This window comes from Euprymna scolopes, chromosome 24 (assembly GCF_053919585.1).
Source record: "Euprymna scolopes isolate OS-2025 chromosome 24, ASM5391958v1, whole genome shotgun sequence".
Lineage (NCBI taxonomy): Eukaryota > Metazoa > Mollusca > Cephalopoda > Sepiida > Sepiolidae > Euprymna > Euprymna scolopes.
The window spans coordinates 91,701,605-91,726,067 of NC_136505.1; the positions used below are offsets into that span (position 1 = coordinate 91,701,605).

A 24,463-nucleotide genomic window follows, 5' to 3' on the forward strand; every position below is an offset into this window, starting at 1 on the left:
ATTATTAATGATAACAAAAAACAGACGAATTCAAATTTATTGACACCCTTTATCAATAGCCACTTGCAAAGCCTTTGTTTTTAATAACAGCTTCCAGACGTTTTCTATACGACATTACTAAATTCCTACACACATCAACAGGAATATTCCTTGGAGATATCTCCTAATTCCCTCAGGTTCCTTGATTTCCTTCTTTTCATGTTCGCCTTCACCACTGCCCACAAGTTTTCCATTCGATCCAAGTCCGGACTTTGACTTGGCCACTTCAGGACGTTTATTTCTTTACCATATAAATATGCTGTATGTTTTGGATCATTGTCCTGTTGGAAGACCCAGTTGGTTCCAAGACTAAGGGCTTCTGCAGAAGGTTTCAGATTTTCAGTCAATATTTTAATGCATTGATCATGTCTCATGATGCCATTCAAGTGACAAGTTTTCCAGTTCCATTGGCCGAAAAGCAACCCCAAAACATACGGTTTCCTCCACCATACTTCACCGTAGGGGCTGCATTCTTTGGGTTCAAGGATTCTCCTTTCTTCCAGCACACAAACGACACGACAAAAGTCCAAATTTAGTCTCAACTGACCATAAAACTGAACCCCAAAAAGTTGAATCCTTGTCAATAAACTCCTATGCAAACTCTAAGTGGGCTTTAACATGTTTCTTGGAGAGAAGATGAGTCTTCCTTGGTCAGTATCCCTGAATCCCGTGTGACTTCAGTGCCCTCCTCAATGTTGAAACAGAAATTTCAATACCTTGATCACTCAATTGTTGGACTACTTTCTTACCAGTAGTTTTCGGGTCCTTTTCCACTTCTTGAATGACTTGTCATACAGTTCTGGGAGAAAGTTTCTTTTTACGGCCTCGACCAGTCAAGTTTTGAATCGTATTGAAAACACCATACTTCTTGATAATGTTTCTCACTGTTAACACAGGAACTTCAAAACGCTTAGAAATGGATTTGTATCTACTACCTTTCATGTGTGCATCCACTATTTTCTGTCTAACATCGAAACTATGTTCCTTAATTTTAGCCATCTTTGCAGTCTCGTGTTAGTGATAAAGTGATGGATTGACTAATGCACGTTATTTGGAACGTTCTAGAAGATGATGCAATACCCAAATCATAATAAACAAGTATTATTTTGCATTAAATATCGTGAATTCTATGATAAAAATCATTGGTGTTAGTAAATTTGAATTCGTCTGTTTTTTGTTATCATTAATAATGTTTATTTTGAATATTTTATAATAAACTAAAAGTGTTTCAGGAGATCTGTAGATGGTCGCTATAAATGTTCATCAACACTGTAATAAAAATAATTAGTGAAAAAAAATTTGTTTCTCCAAAAAATGCAAAAATTGAAAGGGTGCCAATAATTTCGGCTTTAACTGTGTGTGTGTGTATATATATATATATATATATATATATATATATATATATATATATATATATATATATATATATATATATATATATAAATATATATATTTTTTTATTTTTCTTCCTTTGAAGATTGTAATGCCGGGTATGGGGCAGCCAAACCAGCTGCCAACATTGCCCCACTTTTTTATTGAAACCAACCGAGAACTCTTTTTAGTATCCTCGCTGTTCCCTTAAGTGCAATTGTCTGAATCTCTTTTGCACTTGGTTCACCAGGAATATTAGTTAGGTAGGACTTCAGGTTCTTCTTCATAAGTCCTGTGGCACCTATGATAACTGGTATGATCGATATCCCCTTTTGGTTCCAGTTTCTTTTCATATCATACATGAGACCTTGGTATTTGGTCTGTTTCAGAATGTGAGAGATTGTATATAATAAATTCCACAGCCAAACAACGTCGCAGCCAACAATATACCCATATATATATATACCCATATATATATATACCCATATATATATATATATATATATATATATATATATATATATATACTTCAGAATAAATTATCTAACAATCAACTGGTATGGAAACCTGTGATTACGCGAGCAATGTCGGCTTTTGTGCCTGTTTCTGTACAATAGGCGCAGCGCCTAATGTAGGAAATGCTACACTATGAATCGCCAGACTAGGCTAGGTCAATGTCTGGTCATTCTTTGGAACTCTACATACTATGTGCTCCTAACTGGAGCCCTGGATGAAGAGCCTACACCATTTAATATCTATGATCCACCGGGTATATATAATAATATTTTTAACGAACTCAATTATATAAACAATGAAAATTTCTCCAGGAAAATGCCTACTTCGAACTGTTACCTTGTGATGTGGATTACTCAAAATACAGTTTGGATCATTTTACAACACTGCTATCAAAGACATTCACTTCAGATTTTACCATGCAATTTGGATGTGAACTTTTATAACATTTTCATTAACTTCCCTTACTCTATGACATTTAAATATTTAAACAACTTTTAATTGTGATTTTCCATATCTCACTGACTTTAGCAAATAAGGTGTAAACCATTATAACTATTTTCTAATATTTTCTCCTCTGAAGAGATGGTAGACATCGAAATCCTTTGGGATAAAGAGTTATAATATTTCAAATGTATTCTTTGTCTTACATAGAATAAAAATAAAAATCTTTTGATTTGAAATTTAACCATTTCAGGTCATAAATTTTTAAATTTATTGAATGACTAAAATTTGATATATACGCACACACACACACACACACACACATACACACACACAAATATATATATATATATACGCACACACATATACACATATATATGTACATATATATAAACACACATATATACATATATATACACACACGCACACATATATATACACAAACATATATATATATGCATATAGATATATATATATACATATATACATATATATGTGTATATATATGTTTATATGTGTATATATGTGTGTATGTATATATACATATAGATATATATGCAAACATATATATTTGCATATAAATATATATATATATATATATACATATATGCGTGTATATATATATGTGTGTATATATATGTTTATATATGTGCATATATATGTTTATATATGTGTGTATATATATGTATATACATATATACACACATATATATGGATACATATATATACACACATATATACACACATACATACACACATACATACACACATACATATATATATGCACGTGTATATATGTGTGTTTATATATGTGCATATATGTGTATGTATATATGTGTGTGTATATATATATATATATACACACACATATATATACATACACACATATATACATACACACACATATATATATATATACACATATACATACATGTTCCGAAAGCGGTTTATGCGTCCTTCTTATTTATTTATTTGTTCGTTTACTTTGCTAATCGTTTTCTTTTTACTGTTTCTTTTACTTCTAAGGGTACTTTTAAAGTCTATGTGTTCTTACATTATGTTCTTACTTATATGCGTGTGTGTATGATTATATAACTTACTATTTCTACAAACTACCTAGATATATATACATATCTATATATACATATATATATATATATATATATATATAAATTTTACATATATATATATATATATATATACACTAGCATGCGCGCCCAGCGTTCCCTGGGTATTTGGAGGTAAAAAAAAAAGTCAATTTTTTTTAACTTTGACCACTATTATGACCTCTTAAAATTTATTGTTTTGGGCTCAAATTAAGTTATTAAGTTAGATCCATGCCCAAGGAACCTATATCTAAAATTTCAAATGTTTAGACCCAAAATTGGAGGAGGAGTTTGGTACAGTTTTCAAAGGTCAAATCGTTGAACTTTGACCCCTTTACAGCCAAATTTCTGGCCGAAAACCGATCACATGGATTTTCCCAAATCTCAGTACCCTGTATATCAAATTTCGAGTCTGGAGACTGTAAAATAACAGAGTTATTGCCAAGGAAAATGTACACAGACACACAGACAAACACACACACACACAGACACGTTCACTTTTATATATGTATATATAATTGTAATTTTTAGTTTATATATATATATATATATATATATATATAAACTAGAAATTACAATTAAATTTACGAAAATGATCCAAGATGGTAAAACTAAAGTATATTATAAATATTAAAGAATTAATATTTATGAAGTAATCTCAACCAGATGTAAAAGCTCGATAAAACCAAATAGGAGATAGAGCTTATAATAAGACTATTCATGCACATGAAATCATCTTTTTCTTCACCCTATTCCCTATGCTTCACTTTTTGTTATCAAGTAAGATCTTTGACTTACTTGCAGTTTCATCAAATACTTTTGCATGTAAAATCCGATCCCGCATTTTGCTAATTCCTAACCTCTGATGAGAAGGAAAGTATTTCTTCGAAACTCCGCGGATTAAGGACTATTCACTTATTTAGTGTTTCCTTTTCAAATTAAATATGTTTTTAACGCTTTTGCAAAGTGTTTTTTAACATGCTTTATTAACTATTTGCTCTTATACACACGCACACACACACATATATATATATATATTAGCAGTTCAGCCCGGCTTTGCTAGAGCCCTATGTACTGTCCATAACTTGCCCTATATGTGAATACACTTTATGTAAGATTTCAAATGTTTGGACCAAAATTTGTTTGAGTAATTTCATAGAGACCGTAGAGGTCAAATTTTTTTAAACTTTGATCCCAATTTTGACCCCTTAACATTTAATATTTAGGTCTCAAATCACAATACAAAGTTTTACCCATGTCCAAGGTACCTATATCGAAAATTTCAAGTCTTTAGACCCAAAATTAGCAGAGAAATTTGGTAGAATCTACAAAGCTTTACTCTGTCAACTTTGGCAGCCAATTTTTCGAATTCTGCAAGAAGCAAATTGTGTATCTATACCTCATTAAACGTATTCAAAACCTCTGTATCCTTGCTGGAAGTTCACTGAGGTCCTTGTTACCTAATAGTGGCACCAGCTGTTTGTGATCTGTCTCCACTGTGAAGTGTAGTCCAACAAGATAGTATGAAAAGCATTCACAAGCCCATGTTATGACTAGGACCTCCTTTTCTATTTGAGCATAACGAGTTTCAGTTTCTGACATGTCTCGTGGAACGTAGGCGATAGGGTGTAATTTTGTGTCATCCTGTCGTTGTAATAATACTGCTCTCAGCCCGTCAGATAAAGCATCGCTGGAAACCAGAGTCTCATTTGATAGGTTTTACAGGCATAACACAGGTGCTGAACACAATGTTTTCTTGGTGGAGCTGAATGCATTTTCCTAATTGATTCACCATCCCTAGGGACCGGTGGGTTTCCATCATGTTTATTGGTGTTCGGAATTTGAAGACACCGGTAAGCCTTTCCGGTCTGGTCACAGGACGTCAGCACTGAGTATATGTCCAAGAAATTTTACTGATGACTTGGATGTTTCACATTTTTTGGAATTGAGTGTAATGCCAGCAGCTTCCCCTAACTTAGCCAAAAAGTGGTCGACCGTGGGGAACATGTGGAGTTCACGTTTTACGCACTTATTGAACTTTGTAAGATCTACGCACATCCGAATTGTCCCGTTTGCTTTTGGTAGTACCACCATGAGGGAACACCATTCGGTGGGTGTGTCAATCTTGCTTATGACCCCCAGCTTTTTCATTCTCTGGAGCTCTGCTTGTGTTTTCTCCATCAAGGGTAGTGGTACGCGTCGTGATGTGTGTACTGAGTATGGACTCACATCTGTGTGTAACAATATGGTATATTCCTCCCCAAATGTGCCTAGGCCTGTGAATAGGTCTGGCATTTCTTTTTTTGGGTCGAATGGTCGTTTTTGGCTGCTGATGGTGTGCAAGTTTGGGTGGACAGTTACAAGCTTAAGTGCTTCGATGGCTGGCCTTCCTAACAACGGCTCCTCGAGATTGAGGATAATAAATATCCACTGTTCTGTTGAAAGCTCTTCATGCAAAACAGTTGCAGTGACCACTCCAGTCACTTTGAGTGGAATATGTCTTGGAGCATGAAGGATTTTGTGGGTATCCGAGAGATCTGGTAAGTCTCTCCTTAACTTGTTCTGGAATCGCAGTCTCGTCTGCCCCAGAGTCCAGCTTGAATTTCAGTGGCACTCCATTGATGACGATATCGGTTAACCAAGGTTTACTCACGCTGATCTCTGATATCGTCAGGACACCAAGGTATGCACTCTGATCGCTTTCACAGTCAGCCAAGCTAGGTTTAATTTCATGCAGCATTCTTGTGCGGCAGCACTGAGCATAGTGGTCAATTCTACCACAATTGTGACAGGTGATTGAAATGGCGAGGCGTGCACATCTCTGATGTTAGGTTTTGTTACCACAGCGGTGGCATTCAGCCTCTGGTCTATGCTGCTGCGTGAGCTCATTTTTTTGTCAATTCTCATAGTGAAATTCTCGTCCGGGTCTTGTCATGTGTTTACCCTGACCTTGTCTACGAATTCTGTTGTCACTAATGTAGTGAACTGCAATATTATTGTCAGCTGGATCTTCACCAACGATGTTTTCTGGAGACTGCAGGAGATGCTGTTGTGATTTTATTGTTTCATTCTGTCATCCACATCTGATGGCCCCATCCAAGGTGAGGTCTGGAATCATTTGCAGACTTAGGATCTATGCACCAAACTACAATTCCGTCATGAAATAATTCTTTGTGCAGGTCTCGAAAATTGCAGTTTTTAGCTAGTGTGTGGAAATTAGTGATGAATGAATCAATGGACTCACCTTTTTCTTGACACCTTCAGTTGATTCTGGCTCGTTCGTAAATTATGTTTGTGTCGCCTTTGAAATGGTCATCGAACTTTGCTACCACTATATTGAAGTTTTGGGCTTCCTCGGAGTTCAAGTTTGAATGTGGCAAAAATGTCTTTGGCCTTATCACCCATACAATATATTAAGGTGTCCACCTGACAAGGACTTGGTTTTTCGTCAAGGCTGGACACTGTCCAGTAACATTTGAACTGCTGTATCCATTTTTCCCATAACTCGGGTTGGTCGAACAGAAAGGGTTCTGGTGGGCTCACATGGCTCACATGGCTCAAATGGCTTATTCATACTAAGGGTTCTAATGGAATTTTACATATTTTTTTTTTTTTTTACGGCTCTTAGGCTTGATATTTAGGATAAGTCCTTACCCGTATTTTGCTCACATCCATTAGTAATCCCTTGTCCTAACACCATGTTTTGTTACGTTTCTATCATTAACAACAGGACAAGACAAATCATCGTTGAAACCCAAAATGGCCGACCGATGGAGTCTCATTTATTTACGTTCATGTCCGAGAGTTTATATTTTAAACATTCAACAAAAAGCCCCCCCCCTACTCCCACCGATGCAAGTGACATAACAGATTAAAAATTAAAAAAAAAAGTAAGGTGAATGTACAAAATGTTTAACGATTTTTTTTCAATTTTGACCCATTTTTGACCACATAAAACAAATTTTAACCATGAAGAGTGGCTTGTAAAAAATCCAATCACTTGAGGCCTCTAGCGCCGCCCAGCGACTTTTAGTTTTAGAGGAGATAATTTGAAAATATGGAAACAGACAGACAGACAAACAGACATATAGCCGTTTATATATTAGATTATTGTTTTCAACAAAGCAAGTGGATCCTATATTTCTAACACCATGAAGTATTGTTGTTCCAAACCCACGGTTGGAAACTACATTGAGATAAACTTTGTTTATGCGTTTGGGAGTGTTATAATGATGAAATAATTTGTTCTTACTGTTCCGGCCTGTGGTTCCTGTAATTATGAGAGAATAGATATCCTGGTGTCCTTTAGAAAAAGCTATAAAGAAAGAGATAAACATCGGAGTAAGATTGTTAGTGCATTTTATTAAGGGAAATCAATTTACCGGAAGACCTCAGGCAAACCGGAAGTTCACAACTGCAAGTCAGCATTAAAATATCTTTCATATAAATAACAATGGCGGTAAGTAATTTGAAGGAGCCACAAAGAACTTGCATTGATTTTCATGAAGCGACGGCCAGGAAAAGTTGGGGAAATATTGGAATAGACGTATCTTATTTGAGGTGGTATTTTTACAATACAATACATGTGCAATAATTTATATCAGTTTGAAATATGTTAAACATTAAAAAAAAAAAAAGAAACATTGTTAATTTTTGGTAGAAAAAAAAAGTCCACTGATGTAAGCCCGCTGCTACAAATTCAGAATAGGAGCATGTGAGCAAGAAAAAGCGAAAGTAGAATCAGGGAGACATTTGCAACAGGAGAACCTGTTGAAACTCTGCGGAATAAGGACTTTGAAAGTTGTTTTTTGGAGTATTCAGTCGAACAATTAGTTTAATTGTAAATTTTAACTTACAGTTTTAATTTCCTTTCTCATATATATAATATTTATTTATGATTTTTAAAACAGTAATCTACGGACATGCGTGTTTTAAGATTACTATCTCTCATCAGCGTAGCTCAACTGTGTCTCTCTAGGAATCAAACACTAAACCATGTTTATTATAGTCTAGCGCGTTTAACCGTTATGCCACAAAATCCTAAACAAATTTACTGTTTATTTTTATCATTTATATACTTATGTAGATTTCTTGTTGATTTTATATATATATATATATATATATATATATATATATATATATATATATATATATAAATAATTATTTACTATAATAATTATCAAATACCTACACATATTAAAGTTTCATCTTTTTGGGAATGATCAGTGCAGGGTGCCACGATGAACACCAGTCGATAGATTCAAACCTGGTATCAGACGCCATGTCTTGCTTCATTAGCATGGACCTAATCCTCCATTCGGCTACAATTAACCATGAGAAATACTGTTGAAATTTAAACATTTATTATTTAAATGTTTTTAACGTCTGTCAGAGTGATCTAATCATATGATGATCTGCACATATATATATAAAGAGACATTCGCTCTCTGTCTGCCTATCTGTCTGAAGAAAGGTCTTTACCAAACTCCTCTGTCAAGTTTTGGTCTACACACTTGAAACTTGGTGTATAGGGGATTATGACTTGTGAAAAAAATTCGATTTGGTCTTTAAAAATAGCTGCTAAGGAATTCAAATTGAAAAAAATGAAACTTGGCGGGTGTACGTCGATTTACGTATGTGCAAATATACGTTTATAAGTTAAAGAACCTTGTTTTTTAAAGTTTTTATACGCGCATGGATTTAGGTTTTAATTCTGTTTATATTTATTCCATAGTAACGAAATGTGGTGGTACATAATCGGCTAACTTACCAAAGTGTAGCTGCTGGGGCTGAGGAGGCTGTAGCAACCAAAACTCACTACAATCACAGGCAGAAGCTAATTTTCGCAACTCGAGATTTGAGATCTATTTTCTCCCTGGCTTGTCCAAACACGTCAGGGTCACCATTTTTAGGAAAGGTAATTGTTTTAGCTTCCTAATAAAATATATTTAAAGAACACAGCCCAAAAGAACAAACTTCTTTTTAACAATTTGAAATATTTTATTTGTAGCAGGAAAGGAAGAAGGAACAGAAAGTTCATTTTGAGGTCGTTGTTGGTCAGTCAGAAGGGGAATTTCAGCCAAGCAACACCTCTTCTCATCCCCTATCCACTGGACATCCTGCTATAGCATCGACGGCCTCCACTGGAAACAGCTGCTATTAGCTGGGGACGACACAGTACTGACTGACCGACGACGACCTCAAAAAGAACTTTCTGTCCTTCTTCGTTTTTTACTGTCCGACCTGCCAGTTCCTGTTACAAATAAAATATTTCAAATTGTTATTCTTAAAAAGATGTTTGCTGTCCTTTTTGTTGTGTTATTTAAATAATTACCTTTCCTAAAAGACGGACGATAGCTTTTGTGGATATTTGCACTAATAGTTAAAGGTTCCTGTGTTATAAAAACATTCTTCACTGGTGAAAAGTTACTATCTTTTTTGTGACTTGTCTTAAGAGGGTCGTGAAGGGAAGTATTTATTTATTTATTTTTTTCACAGCCTCGCTTCAGGCTTGCTACGCACGGTGATAACTAATTTTTTTTTTTTTTTACAATAATACTTAAATATGTCCGTTACGCTTAAGTTTTATATTAATTAAACGCTATGTTTACATAAATGCAATTTTCTTTTCTCTGTCACACTAAAGTTGGAAATAACCTTGGATCTTCTGTAGAACAGTTTTTCCACCCCCCTCCAAAAAAAAAGACTAAATGCGGGGGCGGTAATATAAAAACGTTTTATATTTACTCAAGAGGATGAAATTCATTCATCTCATCCAGTATTTATATATAAAAATGATTGTTTCCCTCATATCGACCTTTCACCCCCTCAAACACATACACAAACTCACACAGGTAGCTGTCCACCATTCCGCTATGCGTTCCATAGTGGCGTTTATTCTGCATTTTCCTCAGCTGACTAACCCGACTCATGTCTAGACAAGATACACAAAAGTAGGTCAAGGGTGTGTGCATGAACTGCGCTTGATTGGCGCGTTTAAGTTGCAAACGGTAATATAATTTTCTGCATCGTTTAAGCGCGCAGATCGAATGAATGAAAAATATTTTCTCGCTTTTTCTTTTATCTGATGACATGTTCGCCTTTCTCTTTCTTTCTTGGCGGCCATATTTTTGTAAAGCTATTTTTTACTAAATCTGAAAGTATTTTCATATTCTTTTATTCGCCCCCCCCGCACTCACCCTTTCCTTTCTCTTCCCCTCTCACTCTCTTCCTTTCTCTCTCTCTCTCTCTCTCTCTCTCTCTCTCTCTGCTTCATTTTTTTCTTTCTTTAACATTCTCTATTAAGACTTCCATTAAGTATTTTCATATTCTTTATCTCCTCGCCCCCCCCCCCCGCACTCACCCTTTCCTTTTTCTTCCTTTCTCTCCCCTTTCTTTTTCCCTTCCTTTCTCTCTCTCTCTCTCTCTCTCTTCCTTTCTCTCTTTCTTCTCCGCTTCAATTTTTTTTTTCTTTCTTTAACTTTCTCTATTAAGACTTTCATCTTTTGTTCCGGTGTCTTATCAGCGAAATTCAAATCACGTGACTCGTTTTATGTAAATCATGCCAGCTCATCCCATTATAAATTTTCGTACTGTCTGTCTGCATGTGTGTGTGTGTGAGAGACGCGGTTTATCTCGGCCTAAAGGCAACCCACCCAGGCAAGTAAAGTACCGAAATGGAGCTTATGATCAAGCGGATATTTTAGTGATATTTATGTCCATGTTTGGAGTATGGAAATGCAAATAATAATAATAATAATAATGATTATCATCATCATCATCATCATCATTATTATTATTATTATTATTATTTTTTTATTTTTTTTTTTTTTTTTTTTTTACTAAACGTTTTATTTACTGGATATTTTTCCGGTACAAGGACTCAAGTTGGCTCAGCTGTGCAAACTTGAGTTCTTGTATCAAAAAGTGATGCTGAAATTGCTATTTTGTTTATTCATTTGTTATTTCATTTTTATTGTTACATTCCCCCCCCCTTTGTTGACGGTTTTCGTTTTTTTTTCCTTTCATTTCTTTTTTATTTTGTACTATAATATAATCACCCTCTTTCAATGTAAAAAAATTTTTTTTTCTTGAAAAGTCGCTAACACATAAGACTTAAATCCTAGTACAGCCAACTGAATTATTAACTAATGAAATGGGATTAGCAACCATTTCAAAGTTAATCTATTTATTTAGTATACTGTAAACCGTTGTGGATCGTGTTTGTTTGTTGAATACTAAAGGTCGTGTGTACCGAAACCCCTGAGAATGAAGGATGATAATAAGACGTTATAACAAAAATAATAATTGGAAATTAAAAAAGCTGTGTGGAAAAACGATGTTTAATGCAGCAACGACCAGCAAACTCAAAACAAAAAATAATAATTGGAAATTAAAAAAAAGCTGTGTGTGTAAAAACGATGTTTAAGCGACAGCCAGCAAACTCAAAACAAAAATAATAATTAGAAATTCAAAAAGCTGTTTGGAAAAACCGTGTTAAATGCAGCGACGGCCAGCAACCGCAAAACAAAATTAAGAATTGAAAATTTAAAAAGATTTTTGGAAAGACAATGTTTAATGAAACGGCGGTCAGCAAACTCAAAACAAAAATAATAATTGGAAATTCCAAAGGCTATTTGGAAAAACGACGTTCAATGTAGCGACCACCATCAAACTCAAAACAAAAATATAAATTGGAAATTCAAAAAACTGCTTAGAAAAACGATGTTTGATGCAGGGACAGCCAGCAAACCCAAAACAATAGTACTTGGAAATTCAAAAAGCTGTTCGGAAAAACGGTAGAATCCAATTTTAGCGTTACAAATTCCAGAGAATTATTTGAGGATGGGCACTATTGCCAAACGAATTATTTTGCGCTAAATAGTATTTTTTGTTTAAAATCTAACCATCGTATGCATAAAATAATATATCGAAGCCGGTCATTTTGTTTAACTTATCGCCATCATGTAAATTAAAAAATAAAAATGTCCGCTTCGCTCCTTCTTCATAAAGTCATCCTTTAATCTGATTGGTCTATTTTCTTTTCTTCGAGAGTGACCTGCTCTTGGAGGGGGGTATTTTCCCTTTTTTGAACGAAATAAATTAAAATAAAACAAACGAAAACATTATTAAACATTTAGTTTACATTTGTACGGAATAAAATAAATCTATAATAGCTATTGGTTCATGTTTTAATTTTTAGAAACCAGGTCTTTATAGCTCAGGCATTAATATCAAACGAAAAAGTAAATCGTAAGATAAACGTTTTGGTTTCAATTCTCGGTGGTAGTGTACGAGTCATTTTTTTTTTTTTTTTAATAACAACAAATATAAAAAAATTGGCTAAAAACATTAATTCCTTCACCATCAACTGGGCACGTTTCTACAAAGAGGCGTCGCTTTTTTCACCGATATTTTCGAAGGGCGGTCTTTCGATTGATTAGCCTTAATTTAAACCTTTTCCGCTTCCGGTTTGGTGATGGCACAATGATAAAGATGTCACTTTTTTTTTCTGCGTTCTTTTCCTCCTTCACTGTGCGTTTTCGAGCCTGCCTGCCTACTACCATTTTTTTTTTTTTTTTTTTTTTTTTTTTTTTTTTTTGCTCAACACACAACACCCGGGCAACCAAGCTAATATATATATATATATATATATATATATATATATATATATATATATATATATATATATATATATATATCTTTGTTAATTTTTCTTAAAAACATCTTAGTTTAACCTTACATTTAAACCCAATTTAACTTTATGATTTTATTCTAATTTTTATTCCCAATTTATCTTACTTTGTTTATCAACATCATAAAATAACTATTTTTCTTTATATTAAATATTTTCCAGATACATCTGCCTTACTTAAAAAATGCTATGTTTATTTTTGGTGTCTTTAAAAAAAAACACCCAATATTTTTGCTGATGAGGAGACTTTGTTTCAAAAAATATATGTTAAAATTGTTGTCCATGACTTAATGTCTATCTCAATAAAAACATCGTTTCCGAAACGATCGTACAATTTATTAACTTTGTTGTGTTCCTTCTTATGAAACCAATTTTTAATTTTAATCATAACTTATCAATCATCTTACTAAATCTTAAAATAGCTCTAGGATATATGTGTCGATTGAGCTTATTATATATCTGTAATACAACGAGGACTGTTTTTTTTTTATATTTTAATTACATTAGTGATTTTACTATCACTTTAAAATACACTCTACTCTTTAGACTTCTGTTCTAATCCCCTTTAAATGTATATATTAGCTTGAACAGATAAGCCTATGGACACATTCATATGAGAAATACACACAAGTGGATCCATTATATTGACATGGCATTCAACCTGAACGTTTGTGCCAAAAATAACAAAAATAAACAATTCTCACGCATGAGAAAGTATTAATGTGCAAATAACCTTATACGAGAAAAAAAAATCAACTGGAAAATCTGGTTAAGCCAGTTTGAAAGGCTTTTCGTCTAAAAAGAAATACAGAAATGTTGCACATTATAGACATTTACAGCGATTGCTTTTTAATTTTCTGTGAAAGTTTCTTAAACAAAAGTTTGCAACAGTTGCTTGAAAAAGAAGTTTGCAACAGTTCGATATATATAACACTAGCAGGTGGCCCGGCATTGCCCGGTCATAAAATACACTTAATATGATATCTTGATTAATGCAGATTTCATATCTATTATTATGTTATACTAGCAGTTCAGCCCGGCTTTGCTTGGGCCCTATGTACTGTTCATAACTTTAAGTGCATATGAAAGTTTGATGCATGTCCAGGTAACCTACATCTAAAATTTCAAGTGTTTAAACCCAAATTTATCGGAGGAGTCTGCAATGGTCAACTCTGATTATATAATGTTATAAATTAAATTTCTTTTACAAAAATCCCACAGTGGAATGCACCTACCTTCAAAAGGCTCGGGTTTCGAATCCTGAGTTCAGATGTGTCTAACTAATGAGCCCAAATGAGGGCGAAACTCGAGTCTTGGACTTCCGGTTTGTTGGCTTTCGTGGCTCTTGCTGGCTGCAATGTGGTCTGGCAGTGGAAATATATATATATATATATATATATATATATATATATATATAAGAATAGCAATAAAAGTTAATTTTATACCTACCTGGCTCATTTGTTTGGAGAAAAATTGCAGCATAGTCTTCTTTGGAAAGCAAGCTTCATTTTGAAATTTTTTTTTTTTGTATTTTTTTACGAGAGTACCCAACCTCCCCATGTTAAGAACGGCTTAGAAATAAGCACCCCCAACCTCCCCATGTTAAGAATGGCTTTCAAAATAAACACCCCCAGCCTCCCCATGTTAAGAACGGCTTTCAGAATAAGCACCCCCTCAACCTCGAAAGTTATTCTTAAGATAGGGAGGTTATACTACATTGGGTAGTCTCGTAAAAAATACCAAAACATTTCAAAAGGAGGCTTGCTTTCCAAAGAAGAAGATGCCGCTATATTTTTTTTTCAAATCCGTTTGGAAAGACTGAATTTTTTAGATTAAGTAAAGAGCAATATAAACTACTTGAAACCAAAACAAATGAACCAGTTAACTTTTATTGGCTACGATAACATTTATTTCTTGTTTATATATATATTTTTTTTTTTCATATAGTTGTTTGGTGGCTTCTCTGCTAAATTACAAAAAATCGAAATAATTCAAAATACTGAATTTCAAGTAAAACCAATGGTATCTGCAATATTGTCATGTCACAGTAATGAACATATCCAAAAATTATGAAAGACGATAAGGTAGAAAATTAATTATTAATGGAAATAGTTTTCGAAGACAATTAGCGAAAACTGAACATAAGGGAGGTAATTATTTTCTTTGAAAGTGTAAATCACTTTTTTTTAGATAAAATATTTCCATATGAATATATTTTAAATATTAAAACAAATATTTATAGAAATGTAAAAAATAAAGGTTTATATTTTTTTTATTGTATTATTATAAAACAAGAAGAGGTTCCATATAGTTTGATATTTCGTTTCATGCTTAGTGACTTCTGTTCCATATTTTAGCTAAAACAGACTGCTGATGAGAGGATTTTTTTGTTTTTTTTTACCTTGTGATGTCAGAGCTTAAGTAATTTTCACAACAGGTTTCAGGAATTGACCTCTGCTGATCCTTTGGCTGTATCTTTTGAAAGGGGCATGATCATTTTGCTTTTAAAAGTGCTCTGGTGGTTTCCAGCGATTCCTAAACCTTCTTTTTTGTGTGGAGCTGAAGGGAGTAATGTCTGTTTTGGGATCACAAAGCAATTTCCCATGATGTCATATTCCAAAAATATAGAATACCTACGAAACCATATTCCAGAAATTACATCATTTATCTTACTAATATGTTAGCCTCTATTTTATGGTTATAGTTTCAAATTTGTAAAAAAATGTTAACCAATTATAGCAGTGGCGATCCACAGCAGTCATCATGGAAGCATTGGGATCAACAATTTGGATCAATTTAGACCCCAGAAAAACTAAATCTATCTATAAAAGTAAAAATTGTGTGTGTGTGTGTGTACATTCCTCTACACAATAACTGTATCAATTTTCGATCTACAGCTTCGAGATTTGACATAAGGGCTATTGAGATTTGGGAAAATCTTTTTGATTGGTTTTCAGCCAGAAATTTTGTTGTTAAGGGGGTCAAAGTTCAATGATTTGACCTTTGAGAATTTTACCAAACTCCTCTGCCAATTTTATGTCTAAACACTTGAAATTTTAAAGAATTTACCTCTGTGGTCTCTTCCAAATTACTCAACCAATTTTTGGTCTAAATATTGAAATTTTACATAAAGTGCCTTCAGACATAAGGCAATCTTTTTAATTGGTTTTTGGCCAAAAATTTGGCTGCCAAGTGGTCAAAGTTCAAAAGATTTGACCTTTGCGGTCTCTAGCAAACTATTCAGCCAATTTTGGGTCTAAACATTTGAAATTTTACATAAAGGGTATTTAGACATGCAGCTAGCTTTTAAATAAATTTTTGGGCGAAAATTTGGTGGCCAAGAGGTCAAAGTTGAAAGAGTTGATCTTTGAGACTCTACCAAACTCCTCCGCCAATTTTGGGTCTAAACACTTGAAATTTTAGATGTAGGTTACCTGGACATGTCAAACTTTTTAATGTATATATATACCATCTCCAGTCTCTAATATTGCAAAATCAGCCGGATCAAGATACAAGCCAGTCTCCGGGTATATCTCAGCACATAAAGTTATGAACAGTACATAGGGCCTGCGCACAAAGCCGGACTGAACTGCTAGTATATATATATATATATATATATATATATATATATATATATATATATATATATATATATTAAAAATCAACCTTGTAAAACAACCTGAGTTTATTATAAGTTTGTTTGCGGATGCCATGTGGATAAAAAATCAACCAGTATAGATACAAAATCGTCTTTTTCATTTTGCTTATTTTCAGGGGTCTTGAATCTTATTTAATCCAAAAATTTTGAAACATGTATAGCCATGAGTTAATACATACATAAATATCTGTTTCTCTTCATCTGCTGTTTCTAGAGGATCAATGTGCTGACACAAATAAGAACGTAATTAATGCGTTGCGACTGTGCTGCATACTCAACTGTCTATCATACATAAAGTAACCAAATTTCATGACATGATCCTCGCAGACTGAGGAAATGCCTGTTTTGTAATTATAATTTCTTATATCCTTAAAAAGAATAATTTGACAATGTTGATAGAATAAAGTGATTCAAGGTGATTTTCCTTTCAAATATCTAACAAGATGACGAAAGAAGTTATAGAAGATATTGAAAGCATTAGTTAGTTATATCTTGTCACCCCTTGTCATTATACATTTGCATACTTCCAAAATGATTGGTTCCAAATGCTATCACTCTGTGTCATTTTATACATGTGACATTATATCTGTTTTGAATATGTTCATACAGCCTAAGTAATTTTCATTTCAGTTTTCAGTGAGTTGACCTCTGTTGACCCTTCAGCTATCCCATTTTATTGTTATTCTCAACTAACTAAATTACATACTAGATGATCTACCCATTCAATATCTAACATTTTTTTTTTTTTTTTTTTTTACATTCAGGTGGATGTCTTTGGCAGCCCAATGAAGTTAAGATGACCAACTCTGGTTCTGGTTTGAAAAAAAGAGACGCTTGTCTTCATTCAAGATGATCTCTCACTTCAAACAACAAGAATGTCTACCCTCTCACAATTGTAGCGAATGTCTCTAACTCTGCAACTTTGGATGTATAACTAGCCAAGAGAACAAACTCTCCAAGATTTCTCCGAGTTCTGTATCCACAAGATTATTTTTTTTCTGGGTGATTCCTATCCACTTCATAATCTGGACATGTCGGCGTCCACAGAATACAGCATTATATTGGATGATGGTGATGACACTGATAATGCAAATTTAATGGAAGATACTCTAACTTCCAATACGAAACCCAGGAAGTTTCCTTGCTCAAAGTGCTCTTATGAAACAATGGACAAATCCAGCCTAGAGCGACATATGCGGAAACATAATTCCATTTTTATGTGCAAAATCTGCAAAATACATTTCCCATCTGTATCGTCGCTGATCGATCACTATAACAAACGTCACCTTTCCGAGGGAGAAGAAAACACTGGGGCTCAGCACTTTTGTCCAATGTGTCCGTTTTCCTGTATCGAGAAACGGGAGTATGATAAACATATCACAAGGCACGAGACGGCAGCATATGTTTGCCAAATCTGCGGGCAGCCTTTTGCGAAACAGGTGTCAGTGAAATGGCACATGAAGTTCAAGCATGACGTCAACACAGACGAAGATGATAAAATGACGGGGGATGAACCACCTGCTGACATGGAGAACGTTATCGTCAAACTTGAAGCCAATCAGATGGAACCAATATCAATGGAAGAACTGCAGTCGGAATTTCTCGAAGAGGAGGAGGGCCAAGACATAAAACCATTTGCGAAGCGTTTTAGCTGCATGTTCTGCCCAAAAAGTTTCAGCACAAAACTCGTTCTGAGGTATCATGCTTGGAGAAGTCACAGAGAACGGTTGCAAGTGAGCCAAATCCAAGAAGCTGAAGGTTTATCCCAAGAAATCGCGCCAGTTGTGAAAAGCAACAGCAAAAACTGGTCTCCATTGAAACGAGTGAAGACGTCTCACCATTCGAACAGCCTGCACTATCAATGTCCCGTCTGTGCGTTCAGCACAATTTACAAGAGTACCCTCGATCGACACATCAAGAAGCACGGGGAAGCAAAGTTTGACTGTGATATTTGCGGAATGCCTTTTACGGTCATTGGCAACTTGACTCACCACAAGAAGGTCCACCATCCCGATTTAATGCCCGCCACTTTTCAGCTGCCAAAGCAGCATAAGTGCAGCCTTTGCGTCTACAACACGAGCTACAAGTCGACTCTTGAGCGACATCTGCGTACGCATGGCATCGCGAAGTATCATTGCGAATTGTGCGCAATGCCGTTCGTGTTCACCGGCAGTTTCATCACCCACAGAGAACTGAAGCATCAAATCCTGTCGAAAGAATGCCAGGAAACCGTCTTCACGGATAAACTCACAGAAGATTCCAACTTGTGTGGCGGGAAGTTTCTAAAAAAGCGTAGGTGTCCCTACTGTAATGCAAATATGTCTAGCGCCAGTAAGTTAAACCGACATCTACGAACTCACAAGAACGCTGGTTACTACTGTGGAAGCTGCAGTGTCTTTTTTCACCAAAGATCCGATTTTGAGAACCATATGAGGAACCATCTCCAGTCTCGAATATTGCAAAATCAGCCAGATCAAGATACAAGCCAGTCTCCGGGAATGTCTCAGCAGGTTTCCGCAGGGAATACAAACATTGAATTTGACACCACAAACAGTCGGCCAGTACAAAATGAACATCGTCTTGTTACAGACGATCTTTCGTCATTCCATAATGTCATCAGTGAAACGTCAAATTTAAACAATTTGCCAAATTCCATGGTAAAGATGTACAACAACCAGATGGTGACCGAACAATCGGATATGAGCAAAGACATGGTCAAAATTGACCTGACGGAACAAGAGCTTTTGAAAGCAAGTTTCCTTACAAGCCACACTGTCAGTCCCGCGGAAGCAAACAGACATTTCAACGAGTCAAACGACAGCTCACTTAAGATTGTCTCAACATGTGGCTCTGCTGACCAACACATTTTAGGCTCTTCAACCTTAGTAGGCCAAGGGTCATTACAGGACATGTACAATCCAAATTCTGGCTTGTCAGAACAACAAGGATATCCGATAGTCTCACAAGCGGACAATTTCCAATTGGAAAACTCTAACTTCTTTCCTTCACAAAGAACAGATTTTAATATCAATCAACAGGCGTTTGTGACGCAGGTTTATGCCGCAAACAACCAAAATTATGACATAACTCAGAACGAATCGTTTACAGTAAATAGAGATACGCCTAAACAGCAGCAGCAGCAGCAGCATTACATGCCACAAAACTCTGCCGACCAAAATCTTCAGAGAGAAGTGACAAACACGTCACATTGTAGCCAACATGCTTTGAATAGAAACGATAGTGATGAGGGTTTGTGTGCTTGTAAAATGTTGCAACCAGTGCATGGGGAGGTGCTTGTAAACCCTCCTGTAAAAGGACGATACGTAAAACTCGTCTCGGATTTTGATGACTTTGCTCAACGTCCTTTTGCTTGTTCGCTGTGTTTCTTCCGCTGTAGCATCCTGAAAGATTTGTACAGTCATGTGCAGAACCATCTGACTGGTTGCAATATGACCCCGACTCCCGCGTCGGCTAAATTTAATACAGGACATTATTTGCAGGAACTTGCTCAACAGGTGGATGATCCTAACCAGCCTCTACCAACTGTGCCTGACATTGAATATATTGATTAACGAATCGTAATGAAGGGTTAGGGCTATGGTATTATTCATATTTATGTTGTGTTTTATTTGATGGACAGATTTTGATATTACTTATATTGATCAGACTATTGTTCTCATCTTGAGTGTTATTTGTGCAACGTTTCGATTGGATTGTCCTTCGACCGTCTTCAGGCATGTTGGTTGTTATTGGAAAAGAAAGAGAAAAATTACTGGCTCTGTAGATATTTTCGTATTCTGTGAGTTAGTCTCTGTTTTATGGTTACAGTTTCAAATTTGTGAAAAAAATTGCTTGACAAAGGGGAAGCAACTCTAATAATGTCAACCAATTTTTTCACAAATTTGAAGCTGTAGCCATAAAATAGAGACTAACTCACAAAATACGAAAATATCTACAGAGCCAGTAATTTTTCTCTTCTCTTTTTCAAACAACAACCAACATGCCTGAAGACGGTCAAAGGCCAAACCGATCGAAACGTTGCACAAATAGCACTCACGATGGAAACAATGGTCCAATCAAATAGCACTCTAGATGGAAACAATGGTCCAATCAAAACAAGTAATATAAGCAATCAGCCCTCAACTATATAATTCGGAATTTTAATCTTTTTTTCATGTTTTTAAGTAAAATATTTTAAATGTTTAAAAAATAAGTACATAAACAAGCTCTCTCTCTCTATCTCTATATATATATATACAAATCACTATATATATATATATATATATATATATATATATATACATACACACACACATGACACACACATCAGGTATATGTGTGTATGTGCATGTACCATCTTGGCAGTCATAATTCGATTCTGTGTACACAACTATTAAATATTAAATCGACTAGCTCTCTCTCTCTCTCTCTCTCTCTCTCTCTCTCTCTATATATATATATATATATATATATATATATATATATATATATACATGATGTCCAAAAAGTCACTGAAGGGTTTTGAACTTAAATAGATTCTTTATTTTCCATGATAACTTTCTGTAATTTTAACACACTCTGACAAATTGGGAAATTCTTTAAAAAAAATAAATACAAAATTCAAACAATCTTTATTTATAGAAAAATAATTTCTTTTAAATGTTGCCCATTTTCAGCTATGCTTTTTTGAAAACATTATTCATGACATTAGAAGAAGAAGAAAATATCTTCCAACTGTGACTTTTAATGTTGTTAAGGCAAATTAAAAAAAAAAACTAAATCATTACTAACCAGCTTAGTGTTACCATTCTGATCAAAGGAAGAGTCTATCAAGCATGTATATGCCAAATGATAATGTCTAGAAGTGAAACCCAGCCAGTAAGGGTTGCAGACATGTGTTGCATGGAGAGAAATGATATAAGAATGATACAATGGGTGTGTAAAGTGAATCTTAAAGACTGGCTTAGATCTGATGAGCGTAGATGATTCCATTAAAATGAAATGTATATGTGGATAAAAATTTTAAATGTTTGTTGTTAAAAAACTAGCTGCCAGCCGGCGTTGCACAGTTGTATAATGATATTTTAATTTGTGCAGATTGCATATGTATTATTATAGAATCAATCCTCTATTGATTATTATATATTATGAGGAATAATTTGCCCGGTGAAATAATTCGCAAAAAAATAAAAATAATATAATAATGATAATGTTGTTCATCAAATTCCGTAAACTGATATTTGGGCTTGATGATAAGTGCCCTGGAAAACTCACTTCTGATTAATGTTTAATTATAAAATATGCAAACAAAGAAATGATTTGCAGCGATTTTAAATGGTACTTCTTTTATCCTAAATTGAACTCATTAATAAGAAATAATTTGACTAACATGGTGAGGTACACGCGGGTTTGAGCCAGGGATCATTCAATCTGTACTCAAATGCTCTACCACGTAGCTGTATTATAATTAAAACAAAGCTGTTTTGTTTTTTTTTAAGAAGAAATGATTTGCTGATATTTTATTATTATCTCCCTTGGCCGGTGTGATATAAAATATTTCCCTGTAAAAGTTATTCTGTTTTATCTATAAGAGAGAAAAACTATTTTTGATATCCAATTTTTTTCGATTTTCGATACTTATCAGATGAAATTCCGAACAAAGCGTATCTAAGAACGCTGCCAGGCTTTGTGTGAAATTCTCAAAAGATAGGCTCAGTCGTTTCGGAACCTATGTGGAAGGAACTCGCACACGCACACAGACACACACACATACACACACACACACACACACACACACACACACTTAGACAAACGCACACGCACAAAATAGAGATTAATTAAGTTGCAAACACTAATGGCTACACAGGTTTCTTCCAGTTGATTTGTGTGATGCCTCCATTCAGTCTCAAAAGACAATGGATACCCATTGAGTAGTTGTGTGTCAAGTTGAGACAAGAGTTGCACAATCTCAAACCACACCTCTCCTGAATCAGCATTGCTTGAGTCCAGTGGCAAAGAGAAGTCGAGGACAACTGTAAACAATGCAGAGATAAGCAGAGAGCACATACAGCACCTGGAATTCCAAAATGGTCACCCATTTTAGTACTGACCAGGCTCAACGTTGCTTAACTTTGGTTGATCTGTGCACACTATAAAAAAACGGATAACTGATCGAAGAGAGGGAAAGATTTAATCATTATGCATCCAGCAACTTCGACATTGACTTCTGTCCATTTTTGACTGGGTATTAAATTGATAACGTCTATCATCAAACATGACAGGGTGTTGAGTCTTGCGATTACATATACAACCTATTGTTACAGGAAAAAGAGCTGTCCCCTTTTCCTGTAAGTAAGAAGAACATTAGATAAGTGGAAAATGAGATTAGGATAAGCCGAGACTCGAACCTGGTAAGCAAGATTCAGAGATAGATTCAGAAAATGGAATATTAGAATTTCGCATTGTTAAATTTCATATAAAATAGTTTAGATATTGTTTGTTTTGTAAAAAGAATTTAATTGTGCATTCTTTTATGGAAATGTAATTAAAAAGGTCAGCTAAAAAAAATCATGAACAATACAAATTAAAAATATATTGAAAATAGGTTAGGTTGAAAAATAGGTTAGTGAGAATTCTTTGGTTGCAGAAGTGTGTTTTGGACAAACATGTGTTAGCCACGTGAGTCGATCACGTTTTGAACCACACATCTGACGTCATAGCAGATATAGTGATTTGGGACAGAGCAAACAAAAAAGCGACCGTAATAGAGGTCAGTGTACCCAATGATACAGGGCTTAACAGAGTTGAGAGGGAAAAGATAACAAAGTATCAAGGACTTATGTATGATATGAAACGAAATTGGAAACTAAAAGACGTTTCAATTATACCAGTCATCATAGGTGCAACTGGGCTTATGAAAAAGAACTTTAAAAAGTACATAGCAAGCATACCCGGTGAACCAAGTGCAAGTGAAATACAAACGATTGCACTCAAAGGGACGGCTAGAATCCTGAAAAGATCTCTTGGTTGGACTCACTAAAATAGGGGTAAATGTCAGACATCTGGATGGGTGTCCCATCCCCTAGAAGAAAAAGTTTAAGAAAAATGAAAAAAAAAAAAAAGGGAGATTCTCAATAATAGATCAGCAGAGTTGGAAAGAGCTGACATGGTCAGAGGAGGGTTCCCCTCAGAGGCGAAGGGGTGGAAGTTTAACTATGTAGGACCAATTTGAATTCCTTATGTCATCATCATTTCGACCGGTCAAATGAAATAAAGAATCACCATTTTTTTTTTTTTTAACCTCTTTTTGTTTTGTTAGCTCTTCTGGAAAATTAAAAATTCTATTTATAAAAGAACAGTGTGAATCTGGTTAAAAACTGTTTGCCCGGAAATCGGTGATCATTTTCCTCTAATTTTATATTCGAAACTGATCCCCCATTTTAAATTCTAATGAAACGTTTTACGAGATTTGAAGATTTATGAAAAAAAACATAGTATAGATTTTTTATACATAAAACTTACTGCTCAAGTTAATTTTGACAAAGCTAAGCAACTTTTAATATTATTGTATTACTAAGTACTTCATTGCTACCTGACTTACTGCCCATTTCTTTACTGACGTGTCACGTGATCAGAACC

General features: G+C 34.6%; 1 protein-coding gene across 1 annotated transcript in view; it reads left to right on the forward strand.

Moving 5' to 3' along the window:
* The window catches only part of LOC145246846 (uncharacterized), a 49,149-nt gene extending 28,629 nt beyond the window's left edge, over positions 1-20,520 (forward strand). Inside the window, exon 2 of the mRNA XM_080108692.1 lies at positions 17,590-20,520. Coding sequence (XP_079964818.1) covers positions 17,857-20,397 — 2,541 coding nt within the window. The 5' untranslated portion in view covers positions 17,590-17,856 and the 3' untranslated portion in view covers positions 20,398-20,520. The remainder of the gene's footprint in view (positions 1-17,589) is intronic.
* The last annotated feature ends 3,943 nt before the right edge of the window (positions 20,521-24,463 follow it).